The 20,336-nt window shown below is 46.2% G+C and overlaps 1 protein-coding gene across 1 annotated transcript in view; it reads left to right on the top strand.

Annotated features, from left to right (window-relative positions):
• CHRNA4 (cholinergic receptor nicotinic alpha 4 subunit) overlaps positions 1-19,555 on the top strand; it is a 68,374-nt gene extending 48,819 nt beyond the window's left edge. The window contains exons 5-6 of the mRNA XM_035122596.2: positions 509-1,892; positions 19,227-19,555. Coding sequence (XP_034978487.2) covers positions 509-1,892; positions 19,227-19,352 — 1,510 coding nt within the window. The 3' untranslated portion in view covers positions 19,353-19,555. The remainder of the gene's footprint in view (positions 1-508; positions 1,893-19,226) is intronic.
• The last annotated feature ends 781 nt before the right edge of the window (positions 19,556-20,336 follow it).

Below are 20,336 nucleotides of genomic sequence, written 5' to 3'. Positions count from 1 at the left end.
GCCCACCTAGCAGTTCTAAAGCACATCAAAGTGCAAGTAGATAAATAGGTAACGCTCCGGCGGGAAGGTAAACGGTGTTTCCGTGCGCTGCTCTGGTTCGCCAGAAGCAGCTTTGTCATGCTGGCCACATGACCTGGAAGCTGTCTGCGGACAAACGCCGGCTCCCTCGGCCTATAGAGCGAGATGAGCGCCGCAACCTCAGAGTCGGACACGACTGGACCTGATGGTCAGGGGCCCCTTTACCTAGAGGTTAGCATTGCAGAAGACGCTTACCTCTTCTGTAGCTCCCTTTGCACAGAGTCCACCTAAATATAAGTCTCAGCTGAATGGAAGTAGCTTTCTAGGTTTTCAGGCAGGAATCTTTCTCTATCCTACCTAGAAATGTGAGGGATTGCACATGAGACCTTTTGCATGTGAAGCAAGTGCTCTGCTGCTGAGCTTACACAAATACATGAGAAGGCCTTCTACTGATTTCTTTCCTGTGCTTTATTCTCCTTTCCTAACACAGTGCAGATGGGGATTTCGCAGTCACCCACCTCACCAAAGCCCACCTGTTCTACGACGGGCGGATCAAATGGATGCCTCCAGCAATCTACAAAAGCTCCTGCAGCATCGACGTCACCTTCTTTCCCTTCGACCAGCAAAACTGCACCATGAAGTTTGGCTCGTGGACTTACGACAAGGCCAAGATAGACCTGGAGAGCATGCACCGCCATGTAGACCAGTTGGACTACTGGGAAAGTGGAGAATGGGTGATCATCAATGCTGTGGGCAACTACAACATCAAGAAGTACGAGTGCTGCTCAGAGATCTACCCCGACATCACCTATTCCTTCATCATCAGACGCCTTCCTCTCTTCTACACCATCAACTTGATCATCCCCTGCCTTCTGATCTCTTGCTTGACTGTCTTAGTCTTCTATTTGCCTTCAGAATGTGGGGAGAAGATCACTCTTTGCATCTCAGTCCTCCTGTCTTTAACTGTCTTTCTCCTCCTTATCACCGAGATCATCCCCTCCACCTCATTGGTCATCCCCTTGATCGGAGAGTACTTGCTCTTCACGATGATCTTTGTCACCTTGTCCATCATCATCACTGTCTTTGTGCTCAATGTCCACCACCGCTCCCCTCGCACTCACACCATGCCGGACTGGGTGAGGAAGGTTTTCCTTGACGTCGTCCCACGCCTTCTCTTCATGAAGCGTCCTTCAACAGTGAAGGACAACTGCAAGAAGCTCATCGAGTCCATGCACAAGATAGCCAACTCTCAACGCTTTTGGTCCGAGACAGAAGTAGAACCCAACTTCACTACCTCCTCATCCAACAGTCCTCAGAGCAACGAGCAATCTCCCACGTCCTCTTTTTGTGCCCATCTTGATGACCAAGCAAAACCACCTCCGGTGTGCAAGTCACCATCTGGCCAGTATTCCATGTTGCACCCGGAGCCGATTCGGGCCAGTTGTACATCCCTCCAACCTCCCTGTCACCCTCTGGGAGAATCTCAGTCCAGCTCAATCTCCAAATGCAGGTCACTCAGTGTCCAGCAGATGTACAGCAGCCCAGTGAAAGCAGAAGAAGGGACCATACGTTGCCGGTCGAGGAGCATCCAATATTGCTACTTGCAAGAGGAGTCGTCCCAGACCAATGGGCAATCCAGCGGGTCGCCAGCCTCCCAGCGCTGCCATCTCAACGAGGAGCAGCCCAAAGCCAAAGCCACTCACTGTAAATGCAAATGTAAAAAACCCGAGTCAGCCAGCACCTCGGGGCAAGGGAGCAAGACTCTGGGCACGAAAGACCAGCAGCTTTTGCTGATGTCGCCGGCCTTGAAGTTGGCTGTGGAGGGGGTCCATTATATTGCAGACCACTTGAGAGCAGAAGATGCAGATTTTTCAGTAAGTAAAAGAATGATAGTAACTTGTTTGCATCAGCACCTTTTCGTATGCGACTCGGGATCCAATTTATTAGTACCACTAGTGTGCAGCTGAATGTTTTCCACCCTCATTAATCGTAATAATGTTAGATTATGTGTGTCCCCACTCCTGCAGCATTCATTCAATTATTATTATTTTTGTAGCTGTTCTCAACCAAACTTTCCTCAAACATTTCCCTCCTTTGCCGCCTCTTCGACATCATTTCCCACCTCTATTTTGTTTCCTTCTCAAGTGATCCTAGCCAATCAGGGATTAGGTACTATGGAAGATGACATCACAGCAGCACGTAGCTGATCACTGTTCGATATGTATGATGGCGCTACAAGTAAACAAAACCTATTGGGGGGAGCTTGTTCTGTAGTGGCCACATGGTGGATTGTGGCTTCTCAGGGATTACTCTATGTATTGAACAGTTTATTTTGCAGGGGTCCCAGGAAAACCATTGAAGGGCTCCTTCAGGGGCGTACCCAGGATCAAAACTAGGGGGGGCAAGGGGCGGGGCCAAGGCACGGGAGGGGAGGGGCCACAAAGTGGGAATGTGGGCGGGGCTACAGAGCCCAGGTGAAATCAAAATAAACCTGAAGCGACGGCGGCGAAGGGGAGAAAACCAGCGGCCGCCTAGAGGAGAAGAGGGAAGTCTGGGGGTGGGCGGGGGGGGGGGGGAGAGAAGGGAACCAGGCTTGGATCGGGGCCTCCGCGGAGGTCTGGAGCAAAGCCCCGGCCTCCGCGAAGCTATCCGAGGCTCCGTTGCTGCAGCGGTCTGGCAGGCGCTGAACGACTCCCGACGTTCAGGAGACCTTTGAGCACAGCCGCGCTGTGCGCATGCGCCCTGCACGGCGGCCGCCGGAGTCCACAGCCGCGCTGTGCGCATGCGCCCCGCTTTGCGCATGCGCAAAGGTCTCCCGAACGTCGGGAGCGTCAGCCCTTGCCCCCTCCCACACAGCGCGGCTGTGTGGACTCCGCACGGCTCGGGCGCAAGAGACTGCTGCGGGCGCCGAACTCGCGCTCCGCTGGGCTGTCCTCCGCCTCTGCCCACCAGCCCCGCCGGCAGCGCCACTCTTGCCCGCAGCTGCCCGACCGGCCCTGCCTCTAGAGTAGGGCAGCGGCCCCTCCCTGCCCCGCGGTGGGTACGCCCTTGGGCTCCTTTCTGCCTTCTGACAAAGCTTTTTGTGGAATCTCACCCCTTCATTTCAGCACAGAGCTAATTCCTATCATTAACATTTGAGGCTTCGCACCACATAATCTTTACACGTGGAGTCAGTCGTGGCTCCCTTACAAGTACATTTGTATGATAACATGGGCCCATTCCTTCATACTGTACACTTCCAACTGCACCCTTGGTCTTAAGTGGATAGCTTAAAAATTGCAATCCGTTCTTATTTCCTGCTTGAACGTATGAGTAGGGGAGAGGGGAAGCAAGGATTAAGGGGGAAAGTTTAATATCCAAGGTGCTTAAATCTATTAGGGAATTTCATATACAGAAGTTCAACCTTCTCTAATACTATCTCATTTTCCTTTCTACTTGATAGTGCTTAAAAGCATGTGGGCAATGTTTGGTGGACTCCAAAAGCTCAGGGTTTGGTGGGAGAGATCGGAGCCAATTGTGATCCAATTTTTTGCCCCCTCAGAGTTCCAGTAGTTGTGAAATGGTGGGGAGGGATGTCCAAACGTTCAGGTGGGGGGGATTTAAAAGTTTTGTTTTGTTTTTTAATGAGGTCATTGGGGTTTCCACTTCTTTTCCTTCCACTTAAAAATGACATCAAGTTGCCACTGCAATTGAAGTGTGGCAACTGGGCTGATGTTCCCATGAAAATGTGGGCCGGAATGCCCCATGGGAACCCATCAATCACTTCACAATAATGCAAGTAAGAAAAGTGCTTTTTGAAGGGAAAGCTACCTGAAATGGTTACAATTTTCGCAGAATTTTCAGAAATTCTCCCCCTGTATACCTTCATGTGGGACGAAGGTCCCATGAATGCTCACGTGGTGAGATTTTGGGTCAGTTCTATTCTGAATAGGATGCCCAGTGGTCAGAGGGTCTGCATCCTTCAAAAGGAAAAATATAAAATTTGCTTATTCCTGGTGGGCATCAATCATGAATGGTTCACTCACCCGTTGGCTGGTTTTTATAGTTTAGGTAATTAATGACTTTATTATTGGTCTTGTGGGTCTTCTTTTTCTAAGGTCCCTGAAAAGGCTGGTGAGATGGGATAAAGGGAATACCTCGAAGGAAGGTCTTCAAACTCACCTCTTCATACCCAACCTCCATACTAAATTACATTTTCACTTTGGTAGCTCAGCTGAGGCTCTAACCAACTGGATTTTTCCAACTTGGCAATGCAGTGTGCTGTTCACTGAGTACTGAGTGTTGGGTACCACTGAGCTCAAACAGGGAGCCCCTTAGATTAGATACAGAGCCACACTCCTTCTGCACCAGCAGGAATGCTGGTGAAAAGGAGAGGTCCACAAACATTTTGGGGCAAGCAAGAGACACTGTGGACCTGGATCTTCCTGGGCTTCAAAGGCAGGTTCAGGACTGCCTCAAGATATTTGGCTGCCTGAGGCACAGCAGCATGTGGTGCCTTATCTCCCCACTCCCAAGTTAAGGCACATGACGCTCAAGGCTGGCCAAGTTGTTTTGGCACCTGAGGCAGAAAATCTTAACGAGTTCCTCTCCCCATCAGTAAAATACAAGAACAAAATAACGAACAATTTGCTGCCCTTTTGTGATAGCCAAAATCTACTCCCCGAGGCTGCTGCCTCATGTCGCCTCATGTGAGGCTGGCCTGGGTGAGGTGATTCACAAGAGCCTATCCTATTCTGTAACCTGCCACATAACTACAGCCAAGGCAGACCCTCCAAGCATCCCTATTTTCCAGGAACATCCCTGATTTAGAGAAGCCGTCCCAGTTTCTGATTTGATCCCAGAATGTCCCATTTTTCCTTAAAGGTAAAGGTAAAGGGGCCCCTGACCATCAGGTCCAGTCGTGTCCGACTCTGGGGTTGCGGCGCTCATCTCGCTCTATAGGCCGAGGGAGCCAGCGTTTGTCCGCAGACAGCTTCCGGGTCATGTGGCCAGCATGACAAAGCTGCTTCTGGCGAACCAGAGCAGCGCACGGAAATGCCGTTTACCTTCCCGCCAGAGCGGTCCCTATTTATCTACTTGCACTTTGATGCACTATTTTCATTGGAGAAATGTTAGAGGATATGGAGTTATCCACCCCACCCAAGCTGTCTGAAGGCAATCCTGTGTAGGGAAGGGAAGTTTTTTTAAAAAAAATGTTTACTGTTTTATTATGTTTTTATATATGTTAGAAGCCACCAAGAGTAGCTGGGGCAACCCAGTAAGGTGTGTGGGGTATGAATAGTAAAATAATTCTTATGGAATGGGACGGCCCTATTTTCATCGGAATATTCTGCTCTGGTCAGACCTCACCTGGAGTACTGTGTCCAGTTCTGGGCACCACAGTTCAAGAAGGATACTGACAAGCTGGAACGTGTCCAGAAGAGGGCAACCAAAATGGTCAAAGGCCTGGAAACGATGCCTTATGAGGAACGGCTTAGGGAGCTGGGTATGTTTAGCCTGGAGAAGAGAAGGTTAAGGGGTGATATGATAGCCATGTTCAAATATATAAAAGGATGTCATATAGAGGAGGGAGAAAGGTTGTTTTCTGCTGCTCCAGAGAAGCGGACACGGAGCAATGGATTCAAACTACAAGAAAGAAGATTCCACCTAAACATTAGGAAGAAGTTCCTGACGGTAAGAGCTGTTCAGCAGTGGAATTTGCTACCAAGGAGTGTGGTGGAGTCTCCTTCTTTAGAGGTCTTTAATCAGAGGCTTGACAGGCATATGTCAAGAATGCTTTGATGGTGTTTCCTGCTTGGAAGGGGGTTGGACTGGATGACCCTTGTGGTCTCTTCCAACTCTACGATTCTATGATTCAATGAAATGCTGAAGGGTATGCTACAAGCCAAGAACTCTCTCGCTCTGGGACGCTTGCCACCAAAACGACTGGGGTGCCCCCCTGCATGGCCCCACATCTGTCCTGCCCAGCCTAGCTCAGCCCAGCCCATCTGTATCCTGCTCAGCCCTGAGTCGTATGACCCCTAGCTCTGACTTTTTGCTCCCTGTCAGGCATACGAACTCCACTCTTGCCTGCCTCTTCTGCTTCATGTCATTTGCAGCCGTTCCAGCTGCTGGAGCCTGACCCTGCAGAGTCTCCAGCACTGAGCCACTGATGCTGGGTCTTGCCTCTGCGCTTCTTTATGTCTATGTTTAGCACACTGCAGTTAGTCGTATTCACTTCAGTAGCTGTCGAGAGTTTTTGTTTTAAGAAGGCCAGGAGGAAAACGGACTGTGATGCCAGAACTACAACACTCATTGAAAGCAAAATAGATTGGGGGGGGGGAGAGACCTCAGTTCTCAGATGCTCACCTGGAACACCCCATCTAGTGCTGAGCACCATGACTGGAAATGGCCATCGGTGGCGCCCAACTCTTTCATAGGACTGAGCATCAAAATATGGCCGAGCGTAACAAGCCATCCCTAAAGCTATTATCCCTAAAGCTATTATCTGGGAAAGCGCCTTGCAAGAAAGAGATCCCCCCCCCAAAAAAAGGCAAAAGAGAGAACTAAAAAGGCTGAGTTCGACCACATTTGCTTTCCTAGATAAGCCACCAACAAGACAGGGAATTATTATCACCCCTGTCTACTATTTACAAAAGTGTCTCTGGCAACTGAGTTTGGAAGGAACACCACGCAGCAAAGGCCAGTTCTTAGGAGAAAGTTAAGTGGCTGGGCTAGGGTTGTTTTTTGTGTGTGGTGGAAACGAAGCTTCAGTTTCCTAGTAAGAAGAGTGGAGTACACTTCAAGGTCTCCAAGATTCTCATCATACCATGGATGATATCAACAGGGGCATGTTGAGATCTAGAGACATGTGAACAGTAGAGCCAGGGGGATCTGGAACAATGCCTTGGTGTCCTCAGAGTACTTGCTTGCCTGCCCACTGCTAGAAAGTACTATATCAGAATGGGGTGATCACTTGGCTTTTCCAGGAGGCCTTCAGATTTTCCAGGAGACACATTCCTCTAATTCCCCCTCCCCCATCCTTAAGTACATCAGACCAGGCTTTGGATTATAAGGCGGGGAAGGTTAATGAGATACATAGACTCTTCCCCATATCTAGCCAAAATCAATTTTAGCCAAATCCATGCCCCGCATAGTTGTGTGTGTTGTTTTTTTAAAGGAGTACCAGAGGGACGTCAGAGAGGGACGCAGGTGGCGCTGTGGACTAAACCACAGAGCCTAGGGCTTGCCGATCAGAAGGTCGGTGGTTCAAATCCCCAGCTCCCGTTGCTCGGTCCCAGTTCCTGCCCACCTAGCAGTTCGAAAGCATGGCAAAGTGCAAGTAGATAAATAGGTACCGCTAGAGCAGGAAGGTAAACGGCGTTTCCGTGTGCTGCTCTGGTTCGCCAGAAGTGGCTTTGTCATGCTGGCCACATGACCTGGAAGCTGTATGCCGGCTCCCTCGGCCAATAATGCGAGATGAGCGCTGCAACCCCAGAGTCGGTCACGACTGGACCTAATGGTCAGGGGTCCCTTTACCTTAGAGGGGTCAGAACAGTGACCCACTTTGGGAATTTTATTCAAAATGTTATTTATTGTATCTATTTAACCAATGTTATATACTGTCTACTCGACAGCAAACCTCTAAGAAGCTAACAAAAACATTAATTTTAAAATACCAGTAACAGCAAACAAGAAACATGTTGGAGATTCTTTAAGGAAATGCTGGAATTAAATAAGGTTATGGGGTGCTTCACGCCTCCTCCTACCGCCACCTCTGTGATAACCACTGTCAGCCTTAACATCTGCTCTACAGGCTACTCCTGGTAGAGGTTTCTTCTCCATAATCCATCTTCACTCTTCATGGCAAGATAACCCTCCTCCTCTAACAAAAAAACAAAACAGAGTTATAATCAGACCATGACATTTCAGTTTGGGCTTCACCGCCTTTCTGTCCTGCCCCCTCCCATCACCTTACGCATGCCAAGACTCGCTTACCATTGATGGTTGAGACACTGTGCTGAGCTTGATTGTTCCTCTGCTTGATTGGGATGATCCAAATTGGGAATGCCAATATAGGATTACCGTCCCATGTCAACAAGAAGAAATAGAGGGCTGGATTCATGTGGCCAGCATGACAAAGCCGCTTCTGGCAAACCAGAGCAGCACATGGAAATGTCGTTTATCTTCCCGCTATAGCGGTTCCTATTTATCTACTTGCATTTTGATGTGCTTTCGAACTGCTAGGTTGGCAAGACAGAGGGTAGCACCTCTCAAAGTAGCCCTCTAGGAAATCTACTTACTGACCGGAAATCTACTTACTGGCCAAACATCTGAATAATAATTTCGTTTAAGGTAAGGCTAGCCAACCACCAGACAAGGGGCCTGATCTGGTCTCCCCTGTTGATTTTTTTCCCCTGGTCCCCCAAGGCCCCACTGATTTTGGTGGCTGTAGATGAAGAAAAAGTAGACATGGCCCTGAGGTGTCTTGATCAGCCCAGTATCCGGATGGAGATGCAAAGTTCCCCTTCCCCCATCATCCAATGAGTGGGAGTGAGGATCAGGGTCTGTGTAGCTTGCACATCCCTGTGAGGTGTGTGCATGCCTCCAAGCATGTGGGATGTGGCCCTCCACCACTTTTGCCAACCCACAGGGATAAGACCTGTGCCACCCTCAGACGAGAAACTTTAGCTCCCCCTCATCTAAGGAATCCTGAACTGCCCAGTCGCCACCTGCCCAGTCAGATTTGATCTGAACACAGTAATAGCCTCCTACCCAAGAAACAGAAAACCCATCAACTGGCATTCTCACTTTGCAGCCATCATAATAATAGAACTAGTCCCATTCATTGGAAGTCACACAATAGAATTTGTTCTGTGTTGCTTCCCCCCTGATTACTCATAAAAGAAGCAATCTTTTATTTTTCTTCTTTTCCCGTTTTGTTTGTTTGTTTTTTGCTTGCTGGGGGAACTCTTGCCACACTTTTCTCATAAATATCTTTCATAACGTTATTGAAGAAATCATTATGCTGTTATTGTTTCCCTGATCCCACTCTTTCTTCTTTTTTCGCTGCCTTTAATTGGCAACATAAGGCTGGGTGATGAAAAATGCAATATTTCAGAGGCTTGTTTTTCTAGCCTCTCCCTCGTGTGGCACTTGGTGGGAATCTGCCCTCCGCTGCAAATGTCAACATAATTTTGTGTGTTGCGAAGGAAAGGCCCATTGCACAATTAATACAATGGAATAAACAACAAACAAACAAACAATCCAGTATGCGAGTGAGGACTCAAATTGGAGGGAAATAACTTACCACCAGTGGCCTTGAGTTTCCATCAACTTTATTTGGGGAAAGAGAGAGAATCTATAATATTAGAATGCTTGTTTTGTTCTTGGGTTGCTTCTGAAAAGGGAAAATTGCTTCTCTAGCTTCCAACGCCACAGGGACTAAAGTTATTTCCCCAGAAAAGTGTCTTGAACTCTGCCGGGTAAGCCTGAGCTGGCTTGTATAAATGTTTTGCATCAGAATTAACTCAATGCTTCCCCCTTCCCCCCAAATATCAACCCTTTGCACCAAAGCAACTCAAATTTTACCCCAAGAAAACTACATTCTGAAATTTGTATGGGTTGTGCAAATTAGGAAGCACATAAGAAGTGGGTTTATACTGTTCAGTGTGTTGTACTCTGATTTACAGTGGCTGTCCAGCATTGCAGACAGGTGTAAGGATGTGGGTGGCGCTGTGGTCTAAACCACCAAGCCTCTTGGGCTTGCCGATCAGAAAGTTGGCGGTTCGAATCCCCACAATGGGGTGAACTCCCATTGCTCTGGTCCCAGCTCCTGCCAACCTAGCAGTTTGAAAGCACGCCAGTGCAAGTAGATAAATAGGTACCACTGGGGTGGGAAGGTAAACAGAGTTTCCGTGCACTTTGGTTTCCGTCATCATCTTCTGTTGCACCAGTAGTGGTTTAGTCCTGCTGGCCACATGATCCGGAAAGCTGTCTGTGGACAAACGCTGACTCCCTTGGCCTGAAAGCGAGATGAGTGCCGCAACCCCATAGTTGACTTTGTCTGGATTTAACCATCTAGGGGTCCTTTACCTTTACCTTTGCCTGCAGACAGGTGTCTTTCTCCACTTTACCTAGAGATGCTGTGAATTGGACCTAGAACCTATAGCATGTGCTCCGCTGCTGAGCTGCATCCCTTCTTCTGCAAATAAAGCATAGTCCTCATGGTTCTGAATTAAAAGCTGGTTTAAATAGGAACACAGGAGGCAGGCTTCAGTTGAGTGAGACCACTTGCCCATCTAACTCAGGATTGTTGACACCCAACTGGAAGCAGTTCATCAACATTTTAGGGAGTGGACACTCCCAGTTCTGCCTGGAGGCGCCGGGGATTGAACCAGGGACATGTAGCATGCAAAGCATATTGTATATATTTGACAATTTTTTGCAGAATATATTTTCCATGGGTTTGTATTGCTTCACACTGCTGTGGTATTTTATGAGAAGGCAGTATAAACTGCTGCTGCTGCTGCTGCTGCTGCTGCTGCTGCTGCTGCTGCTGCTGTTTAGTCATTTAGTCGTATCTGACTCTTTGTGACTCCATGGACCAGAGCACGCCAGGCACTCCTGTCTTCCACTGCCTCCCACAGTTTGGTCCAAGTCAAGTTGCTGGCTTCAAGAACACTGTCCAACCATCTCGTCCTCTGTCGTCCCCTTCTCCTTGTGCCCAACATCAGGGTCTTTTCCAGGGAGTCTTCTCTTCTCATGAGGTGGCCAAAGTATTGGAGCCTCAGCTTTAGGATCTGTCCTTCCAGTGAGCACTCAGGGCTGATTTCCTTCAGAATGGAGAGGTTTGATCTTCTTGCAGTCCATGGGACTCTCAAGAGTCTCCTCCAGCACCATAACTGCTCTTAGGAATAAATAAACCATGTAACCACCCACCAAGACACGCTTGTCTTATGAAACTTACCACTTAATTTCATGTTCATTGTGTCATGGGGCATGGGTACGTGTTGGGGGTCCTGTGGCCCATCAACCCCAGTTGGCATGGCCAGTGATCTAGAACAATGTTCTAGTCTATCAACATAGGCAGGACCACAAGTTCCTGACCCAATCTTAAGGGCAAGCAACTTTCTCTCTCTCTTAAAAAGAAAAGAAAAGAAAAGAAAGATTCTTGGGATGCTGAACTCTGTGTTTGCTCACTGGGACCAAAGAGGACACACAGCCTGTCTAATATCTGAGTGGCAGACATTAAGCCTGAGTTCCAGCTACCTTGGAAATGTTGGGGATTTAGTCTTGTCCTGCATAATAAATGGAAGCAATCCATCATTTGGAGAGGAAATGAAATGTTCTTGTCTGAACTGGAAATAGGACAGTTGGCTTATTCATCCTGTGCACCTTTGCAGCCCTTATGCTCGAGCACCAGTATTAACTGGCTGCAGAATGGCTTTTCTCCCCCATTAAAGGAAATGATGTCGTCCTTATAAAAACAGCCTGATGGCATCTGACTCTTTAAAGGCAAGGTTATTGGGCTTTTTCAGAAGAAGAAGAAGAATGCCTACGTACAAATGCTATTGGGACAAAAAGGCAGCATCCAATATTAGTTGTACTCAGAACAGACCCATTCATGACCGGCCTAGTTCCATTCATTTTTATAGGTCTACTTTGAGTAGGACTTAGTCGGCTGCAACCCAAAGTTTCCTAGATGCCCTGGATGCTGGTCTGCAGTCAGAACCAGGAAACAATGCCAGAGCCAAGATGAATGCCACTGTCCACATCTCAGTTTTAATTACTGGCATGTGTAATTAAAGGACTGGCATGTGTAATTAAAGGACTGTTAGGTCCTTTTAGCCCTAACAACTAATGGGGGTCGCCTAACAGCTTTTAAGCTCCCAAAATTATTTGGGGGAAGCCATGACTGTTTAAAGTGGTATCATAGTGCTCTGAATGTATGGGGTGAACACGGACTGGGACTCCCCTTGGTTTTTAACATTTTTTTCTTTGACCTAGAAAGTTTCCCCTTTCCCCTTAGAAAATGAGCCTCAAAACTGCTATTTGCCGTACAAGAGGAAAAATGCAGGTGTTAAGTGAGCATCCAAACCAATTCCTGCCCCCCCCCTCCATAGCGGCAGCTGCATTTAGCTTCCATTTAAAAATGGGAAATACAGTCATGTATCTCCCATCATCTCATCTCATTTAACTCTCAATCCCCATGAATTCGGTGGGATTTACTTTCACATAAATATGCATAGGGAGGACTGGTCTGAAAAGGGGGGATTTAACAAGCCATCACTTATCAGGATGTGCCTGTCTTTAAGTTCCTGATCAGTATTCTGCAGAAGCCTCACCGCCACAAGGGGAATGTGGTTGTATTAAAAGTAAGTGGTTCTTCTAATTAAGTGCTTGAGGTTTTTTGTTGTTGATGTTGTTGGGTGTTTTCTTTTTTCTTTTTAAAAAGAAAAAACAAAGCCAGAAGACAGGAAGAAATAGGGTGTTCCCAAAATGGCCTTGTGACCTGGGTTTATTTGGGTCTGTTCCCGCATACCCTCCAACATTCCTCGGATGAAAATAGGGACATTTCTCAACTGACCCTCCTTGACACCCTCCCCATTTTTTGTCCCCATCCCCAGAGCATTTCAAGTCACCACCACTTCACCAATGGGACACAGCGCACACACCCTCCGCTGTCCTGGGAAAACCCCTTAATCCGGATTTAGTCAAACCACATGCGGGGAACATCTTCCCTAGCCTAAGGGCCTGAGAGAAATCCAGACAGCAGAGAAAGAGCAGGGTGGGAACGGCAAAAGTTCAGAAACGAAGCAAGAAAGGACCTCTGAGTTTCACCCCCCAAAAATCTCATTTATTCAGCCCACTGCATTTGGATTGCAACATTTGTCAGTGTTTATTTTCTATTTGCTGTGCTGAATCACTTTGCAGTAGAGCACATGGAAAATACAGAGTTGCTTTGCCCCTGACAAAGTCTGTAATCAAAACGCATTGGGCTGAATAAATTGGCACTTTGATTGGTGTCCCTTAGAGTTTTTCTGCTCCCCCATTCAAAATGGCCTCTACCCAAGCATCCCAAAGCTCGCGTTTGACCTGCATACTTGTATAGCTTTACCAGGTGGGGGAAGGCCAACGGGTTGCCTGAGTGGATGGAAATCGCTGTCCCAGGAGTCTTGTGTCTCACTGGAGGAGAGTGCAGGCCCAAAGGTTTTTGGTTCTAGTCCTGGTGACTCTCAACTAGAGATGGGTGAGAAAAGTGATTCAGTTCACATTTAAAAGTGAACATGTGTAAGCCACACTTTCTGAAACAACGCACAAAGTGAAAATCAGCCACACATTGAAAAATGCACTTTTCTGAATTTTGCAATTCTCCAGCCAAGTGTACAAAAAATAATCCCATGCTTGGGTAAAATGTGTAAATAAATGCATATACTGGTGAAAATTACATAGTATAACATGTCACATTAGAAAACTTTGCCTTGCAAGAATGGGTTTGTTAGGTAATGTCACATACAAAAATTTGTAGATTAAGAGAATTTTGCACTAAAATGCTGGCAATTTTTTTTAAAAAAACCAAGCTGATATAGAACTGTGGAGAATTAAACTTGAGACTGGAAAAATGAGAAAGTGAAACTGGCAAGTTCATCTGTCATTATGCTCCCAATAGTACTGAGAGTTTTCTTTGGAGGAAATCTCTTGTGAGGAAAGCAAACGCTTTCATTCTGCTCCGTATGCCAACTAACAAAGGATCCCCTGAGATTTAGAAGACAGGTCCCCTGTTAGCATGCCTGACCATGGCTCACCAAGGCCATTTTGTTGGGGAGTCTTCCCAAATGCTGGATTTTGTGCAAAACTGATTATACAAAGAACTACAGGGAGGGGAGAAATGGACAGCAATTTGAAAAATGTATACAAGAGCACACTATGTAGGACCCCATGAGGGAGGTGTTTTAGTTCTAGTGTTTGTTGGTAAACTGGTTTCCAAAAGATGGCTGAGATACATTGGCTGCAAATTGGGTACCGAGCTATGTTCAAAGTGCTGGAACTGGTATGCAAAGCCCTATACCAATGATGGCCGGCCCTCCAGCTGTTTTGGGACTACACTTCCTATTATCCCTGACCACTGGTCCTGTTAGCTAGGGATGATGGGAGTTGTAGTCCCAAAACAGCTGGAGCGCCGAGTTTGGCCATCACTGCCCCATACAGTCTGGGACCAAGATTATCTCACCCTTTAAATACCCAACTGATCACACTGCACTCTGACAGAAAGGACATCTTATCAGGAGGTGCATTCCAAACTCACATGCCTTTAAGGTGGTGGCACCTACCCTTTGAAACTCCTTCCCCTTACATACCTGGCAAGCACCATCTCTGTTGTCTTTTTGGCACCTGTTGAAGACATTCCTCTTTCAACAAGCCTTCTAAGCAGAGACTTTTATCCCAGTCAATTCCCCCCTCCTCCAAGTCTCATTACAATGAATGAAGGGCCGAGTTCCGGTCCTCCAAATCAAGTTAAATTGTAAGCTGTTCTTTAGAAATGTAAGTAGCTCTTTTTCTCCTCCTCTGTGATCTGATTTCTCCATCCTAAAAAGTACTTGGGGGTTTTAATTGCCCCCCAGAGAACATTTCTAGTAGGCTTGATATTAATTTAATTTGACTCTTGGGGAAACATGCAGACATTGATAAAGTTAAATAACCATGTAAGAAGCTGAAACCGAATTCTGCCAAATTTTTAGTCAGGTCTCATTAAACTCATAGACATGCCAAGTCCACCACTTCAGTTTTATCAATCGATGGCCCACAGCGATATCTTCCTGATGTTTAGTCCAAATCGCCTTTCTTGTAACTTGCAGCCATTGGTTTGAGTCCTACCCTCCAGAGCAGGAGAAAACAAGCTTGTTCCCTCTTCCATGTGGCAGCCCTTGAGATATTTGAAGATGGGTATCTTATCCTCATTGGCTTGATCCAACAGGCTCTTCTTATTTTCTGACCTTGAAGTGTACTCTGAAACAAACTAGGACCCACTGAAGATCTCTTAGTATTAGTGATGGAGTCTTTGAATGGAATGGCTTATATGGTCTTACTGAAATTCATTGTTTTGAACTAGGGTGGCCCTTTGTCCTACTTTATAGATGGCAGCCCTCTATGAGAAGGGCTATCCAGCTCAAGCAGAGAGGGTTGGAAGAGCTGTGAAGTTGCCCATCCACACTTAGAACTTGGACAGGAGACTGGCACAAATCTCACCTGCTCACAGTCTTCCTCACTATGGTGAGAGCTGTTGCATTTCACTTAGAATCATAGAATCATAGAGTTGGAAGAGACCACAAGGGCCATCCAGTCCAACCCCCTGCCAAGCAGGAAACACCATCAAAGCATTCTTGACATATGCCTGTCAAGCCTCTGCTTAAAGACCTCCAAAGAAGGAGACTCCACCACACTCCTTGGTAGCAAATTCCACTGCTGAGCAGCTCTTACTGTCATGAAGTTCTTCCTAATGTTTAGGTGGAATCTTCTTTCTTGAAGTTTGAATCCATTGCTCCGTGTCCGCTTCTCTGGAGCAGCAGAAAACAATCTTTCTCCCTCCTCCATATGACATCCTTTCATATATTTGAACATGGCTATCATATCACCCCTTAACCTTCTCTTCTCCAGGCTAAACATACCCAGCTCCCTAAGCCGTTCCTCATAAGGCATTGTTTCCAGGCCTTTGACCATTTTGGTTGCCCTCTTCTGGACACGTTCCAGCTTGTCAGTATCCTTCTTGAACTGTGGTGCCCAGAACTGGATACAGTACTCCAGGTGAGGTCTGACCAGAGCAGAATACAGTGGTACTATTACTTCCCTTGATCTAGATGCTATACTCCTATTGATGCAGCCCAGAATTGCATTGGCTTTTTTAGCTGCTGCATCACACTGCTGACTTGAATTATACACTTCTAAACTTGTGCATTGGGAAATGGGGTTTATGCTCATCTGTATCCCTTGTGGAGGGGCAGTTCTTAAGCAGCTGCCCTATTTTTGCACTTGTAACTTGACAGCATATAATAAGGAACCGGAGCACGTTTTCGGTAACGATTTGCAAGCAGAGCAAAGAGGGGAATTTGCCAGATAACTTAAGCACCATAAATAATTCCAAGAGCTGATAGCAGAATCACAGCATGCTTCGCTCGGAAGTTAGCACCATCTTGATGTGACATGATATTTCCTGGCGTTTTGAGATTTGAAGCAGCAGCAACACTGTGACATGGTAATAATTAATGTAGGAAGTGAGGGTGATGGGTGATTTTACACAGCCGCTTTTGTGGTGGCTGTCAAGCTGGACAGAATGACAGATCAGAAGACTGGTTATGTGGATAGCAGGGGCTGGTGTTTCACATATAATCATACCATAAAGACCACATAAAATGTTAAAATCTGGAGAGTTTCCTCAAAGCCCGTGATACAAGAAAATCTCCGTCAATTGTATTATAGTCCAGTGACATTATAGAGAATGTATGGGGATATTCCCAGAATTTATTGTCTATGCTAAAAGGCAATGAGTGCTCCCCCCCCCACCCGCCCCTGTATGTGGTGGGATTCCATTATTGGAGCAATGTTGTAACCGCAGTTGAGAACATTGTCGGATATAAGATCCCATTAAGCCCCACGCTTCTTCTGTTTGGTGTGTGTAGAAATAGAACACATTGCATTTCAGCCAGTAACTTGCTGATCTCTTCCCAAATTTCATTAGCAAGATTTTGGAAACAAAGACATCTCCCCATATTGCAAGATAATAGGCAGAATCTGTGGTTTATTGTGCTAATAGCAACCATCTGCTTTCTTTTGAATCACCAAAGAGAAATGGCCATTAAGAAGTATTGGCCATAGTTTCGCATTACTTCAGGCACTACCTAAACTGTATGCTTTTTTATTTTAATCTTTTTTAAAACTGTAATAAATAAACAATATTTTTAACAATAATGATGATGATCTGAGGTTCCTCCTTGGGCCAGACATCTGAGCATTTTTGAGTAAGGAAGGCTTGGAAGAAGTGGCAATTCTCCAGGGCGTGCCAAACATCTTCAGTCAAAGCACCAAATGCTAGATGTGAAGAGGCTTTTGGTCAATAGAACTGAATGATTGACAGTGATGTAGCAAACTTTCTGCATTGCCTTAAGTGTATAGAAGGACAGCTGGGAAATATGTAACTGACAGGATGTCCCTAGGTAGAACTTTTCTTTCTTTTTAAAAAATGCTTTGGCTTTTTCATGGCTGGAATATCTCTATCATCTATCTATCTATCTATCTATCTATCATCTATCTATCTCTCAGTCAGTAGAGCTTGAGACAGGGTTGTGGGTTCAAGACTCCTGCATTGCAGAGGGTTGGACTAGATGACCCTCATGGTTTCTTTCCAAGTCTATAATCCTATAATTCAATTATATATTCCATATGTTCTATACTGGCTCAACTTTTTCCATTGTGACCGACAGAAGTTTCACCAATGTTGGCGGCTAGCATGTCAACGTTTGCAAATAACCTTTGAGGTATCTCAGGAGCAGAGCACCTGCTTGGCATGCAGAGGGTCCCAAGTTCAATCCCCAGCATCTCTAGGTAGGCCTGGGAAAGACTCTTTGAAGGCCTGGAGATGAGTGTAGAGACCAGCGTTTTCACCAAGTGGGTGATGACCCACCAGTGGTTTGCAAAGTCCTGTGCCAGGTGGGTTGCAGGCCTTATAAGTAAGTTCCAAATAACTATTGCTTCTAATCCTTAAGTGGTATGATGAATACCTCTTACAACTTCATTGTTTTGTTAGCATATTATAATGCTGCGGTGATACTTGCAACCAAATCTCAGAAAGGCTCGAGTCTTATATTTCAACACTTGGGAGCTGCTCTTTGGTGGCTGCCAGCAGATCCAGCAATCGTTCAACAAAAGGTGCTCATACAGGGAGTTGTTTTGAGTGACACTTATGGTTTGTCTCTGATTCATAGGAGACAAGATGTCATAGTCACCCAGAACAAATCCCTGTGGCGAACCATCATCAGATCTACCATTAGGGTTAGTTAGGTTCTTCAGCAACATCTGCTATGAAGGCGAAATACAGAAGCAGGCTAAGTATCAGTAATGATCTGGGACGATGTCTTCAAACCCTGCACTGTTGTTCCAATTGATGATGATGATGATGATGATGATTTTATTATTTGTACCCTGCCCATCTGGCTAGGTTTCCCCAGCCACTCTGGGCAACTTACAGACAAAATGCAAGCTCACACATCCCACTCATGCTTGCAGAAATGGACTGCATTGTGGCAGAACCACATGGAAAGAAAGACAAAGGAAGAGAGCTTTTGACCAGCAAAAAGCCCTGAGAGAGAGAGAAAAAGAATGAATCTTCCTCCTCTCCCTCCAGGCTATTTTTATTATAATCAAGGTGGCAACCCGAGATTCAAACACTCCAATAAGATCCTAGTACGGTGAATAATTAACAGGAGCAGAGGCAGGAAATTGTAAAGCAGTAAAACACACAGGAACCTGTGAAAGATAGCAGATCTACATCAAAGGCACTTTGAATCTTTATGGTAGGAAGGATGTTGCCAAAGAGGAATGCAGGATGCCCTTTTGCCAGATCTGTAGTAAGCATGTGAGACAAATGCTTTAGCCAAATGGCCTGTGTCTTGCATCTTAGGTTGAAACTTGATTTAGAGGCAAAGAGAAATGGAGTTTACCAGCATTCTAAGGAATTTATATCAGAAATCAAGCATTCTATAACCCAGGTGGAAAAAGTCTGTCCAAGGGAGCCAGAAGCTCAGACATCCTTCTCAACCACACACTTGATCACAAATTCATGATTTCTTACAATAAATCCCTGGGATGCTACATTGCATTTGATATTTATTTGTCCGAAGGTTTTCAATGGGTTGTTTTTATTATCATTGATAACCATCCCCGGATTCTTTTGAATGAACTGTGGTTTTGAAACACAATCAATCTCAATCAATCAATCAATCAATCGGATGTCATATAAGGGAAGGCTCCCCATGGCCAAAACCAACCAACCTTGGGTTTGCCTACCCACATTGCCAACTCTGGTGGCAGCTCTGCCTTAGATGACCTCACTGTCACAGACATAGAAAAGTCTATGTACCTCTTGGCCAACCAGTAATTGGCAAACACCTATAACCTTTCTTCCTACTTTCTGAATGTACAGTAAGTGTCCTTCCTTCTCCCCTCTCTCATTCCAGGTGAAGGAGGACTGGAAGTACGTGGCAATGGTCATTGACAGAATTTTCCTCTGGATGTTCATCATTGTTTGCTTGCTGGGGACTGTGGGCCTTTTCCTACCTCCTTGGCTGGCAGGAATGATCTAGGATCCAAACAACTCTGGAAAGGAATCCGTCGCATCCCATTCAACCGATTCCAATCCACCTGGAAGGGGCAAAGCTGAACGCTGGAGAAGGCGGCTACGAACGATTTGCTGTAATGTCTGCGCATGAACCATTCCCGGGGAGTTCCAAGGATGCCTTCCAAGGCTGCATCACTTGCCTAAGCCATCTTCATCTTCTATATCTCTTTGGGGGCGGGTGGGAGGGGAGGGGCTGGTCAATTAAAGTTTATCCATAGCATGACGGCATCTGTTGTCATATATACTCCTTTAAAACAAGTGCAAATAGAGGCACTTAACATAACGGACTCAGTCCCTCCTGGCAAGTCAATGGAGAAGTTTAGCACTGGCTGGGTACTGAGCTGAAGCTCTTCAGAACCAAACAGGGCCGAGTGAAGGGTCTTCTTGAGGTGTGTTTGAACAACTGGCAAGGAGCAGTGGAGGTGAAGAGGATAGATTTTTGTCGGAGGCACGCCTTGGTGGAAATGAAAAAATATGGATTCAAGTTCTCCTGATCTTCAGAGTTCAGTTCCGTAAAACTGAGCAAACTGGAGAAAAGACATACAACATCTGGCCACTGGACTGTGCATCTTGGCTGGTCCATATGTTCAGAAGAGACACCTGGTACAGCTTTTGCTGGGCCGAACCACTTTAGGCTGCGGGTGGGGGTGGGGATCCCATCTTTGCACACTTATTAAACTACCATGCCTAGAAGATGGGTTGGCTCAAACTCTTCTTCCTGCCTTTTTAGTTTTTGTATTTATTTGCAGGGAGCTTTGTTTGCACTGCAGGAATATTTGGATCCTCCGCTGGCAGTCTGAAAAGGAACAGACAAGCAAAAGCTGCCGTGTGCTGCTCTTGAGAACAGAAGCATCAGCTTTTGGAACGTTAAAGGAAAGCTAAAGTCAATGGGAGAGGAAGCTAAAGCTGAGAGGCCCACAAAGCTACAGGGTCCCCGTTTCTGGCAGCG

Source organism: Zootoca vivipara, chromosome 7 (genome assembly GCF_963506605.1).
Source record: "Zootoca vivipara chromosome 7, rZooViv1.1, whole genome shotgun sequence".
In the NCBI taxonomy this organism is placed as follows: Eukaryota; Metazoa; Chordata; class Lepidosauria; order Squamata; family Lacertidae; genus Zootoca; species Zootoca vivipara.
The sequence above is the reverse complement of the archived record's forward strand: the minus strand, read 5'-3'. Positions and strand labels throughout refer to the sequence as shown.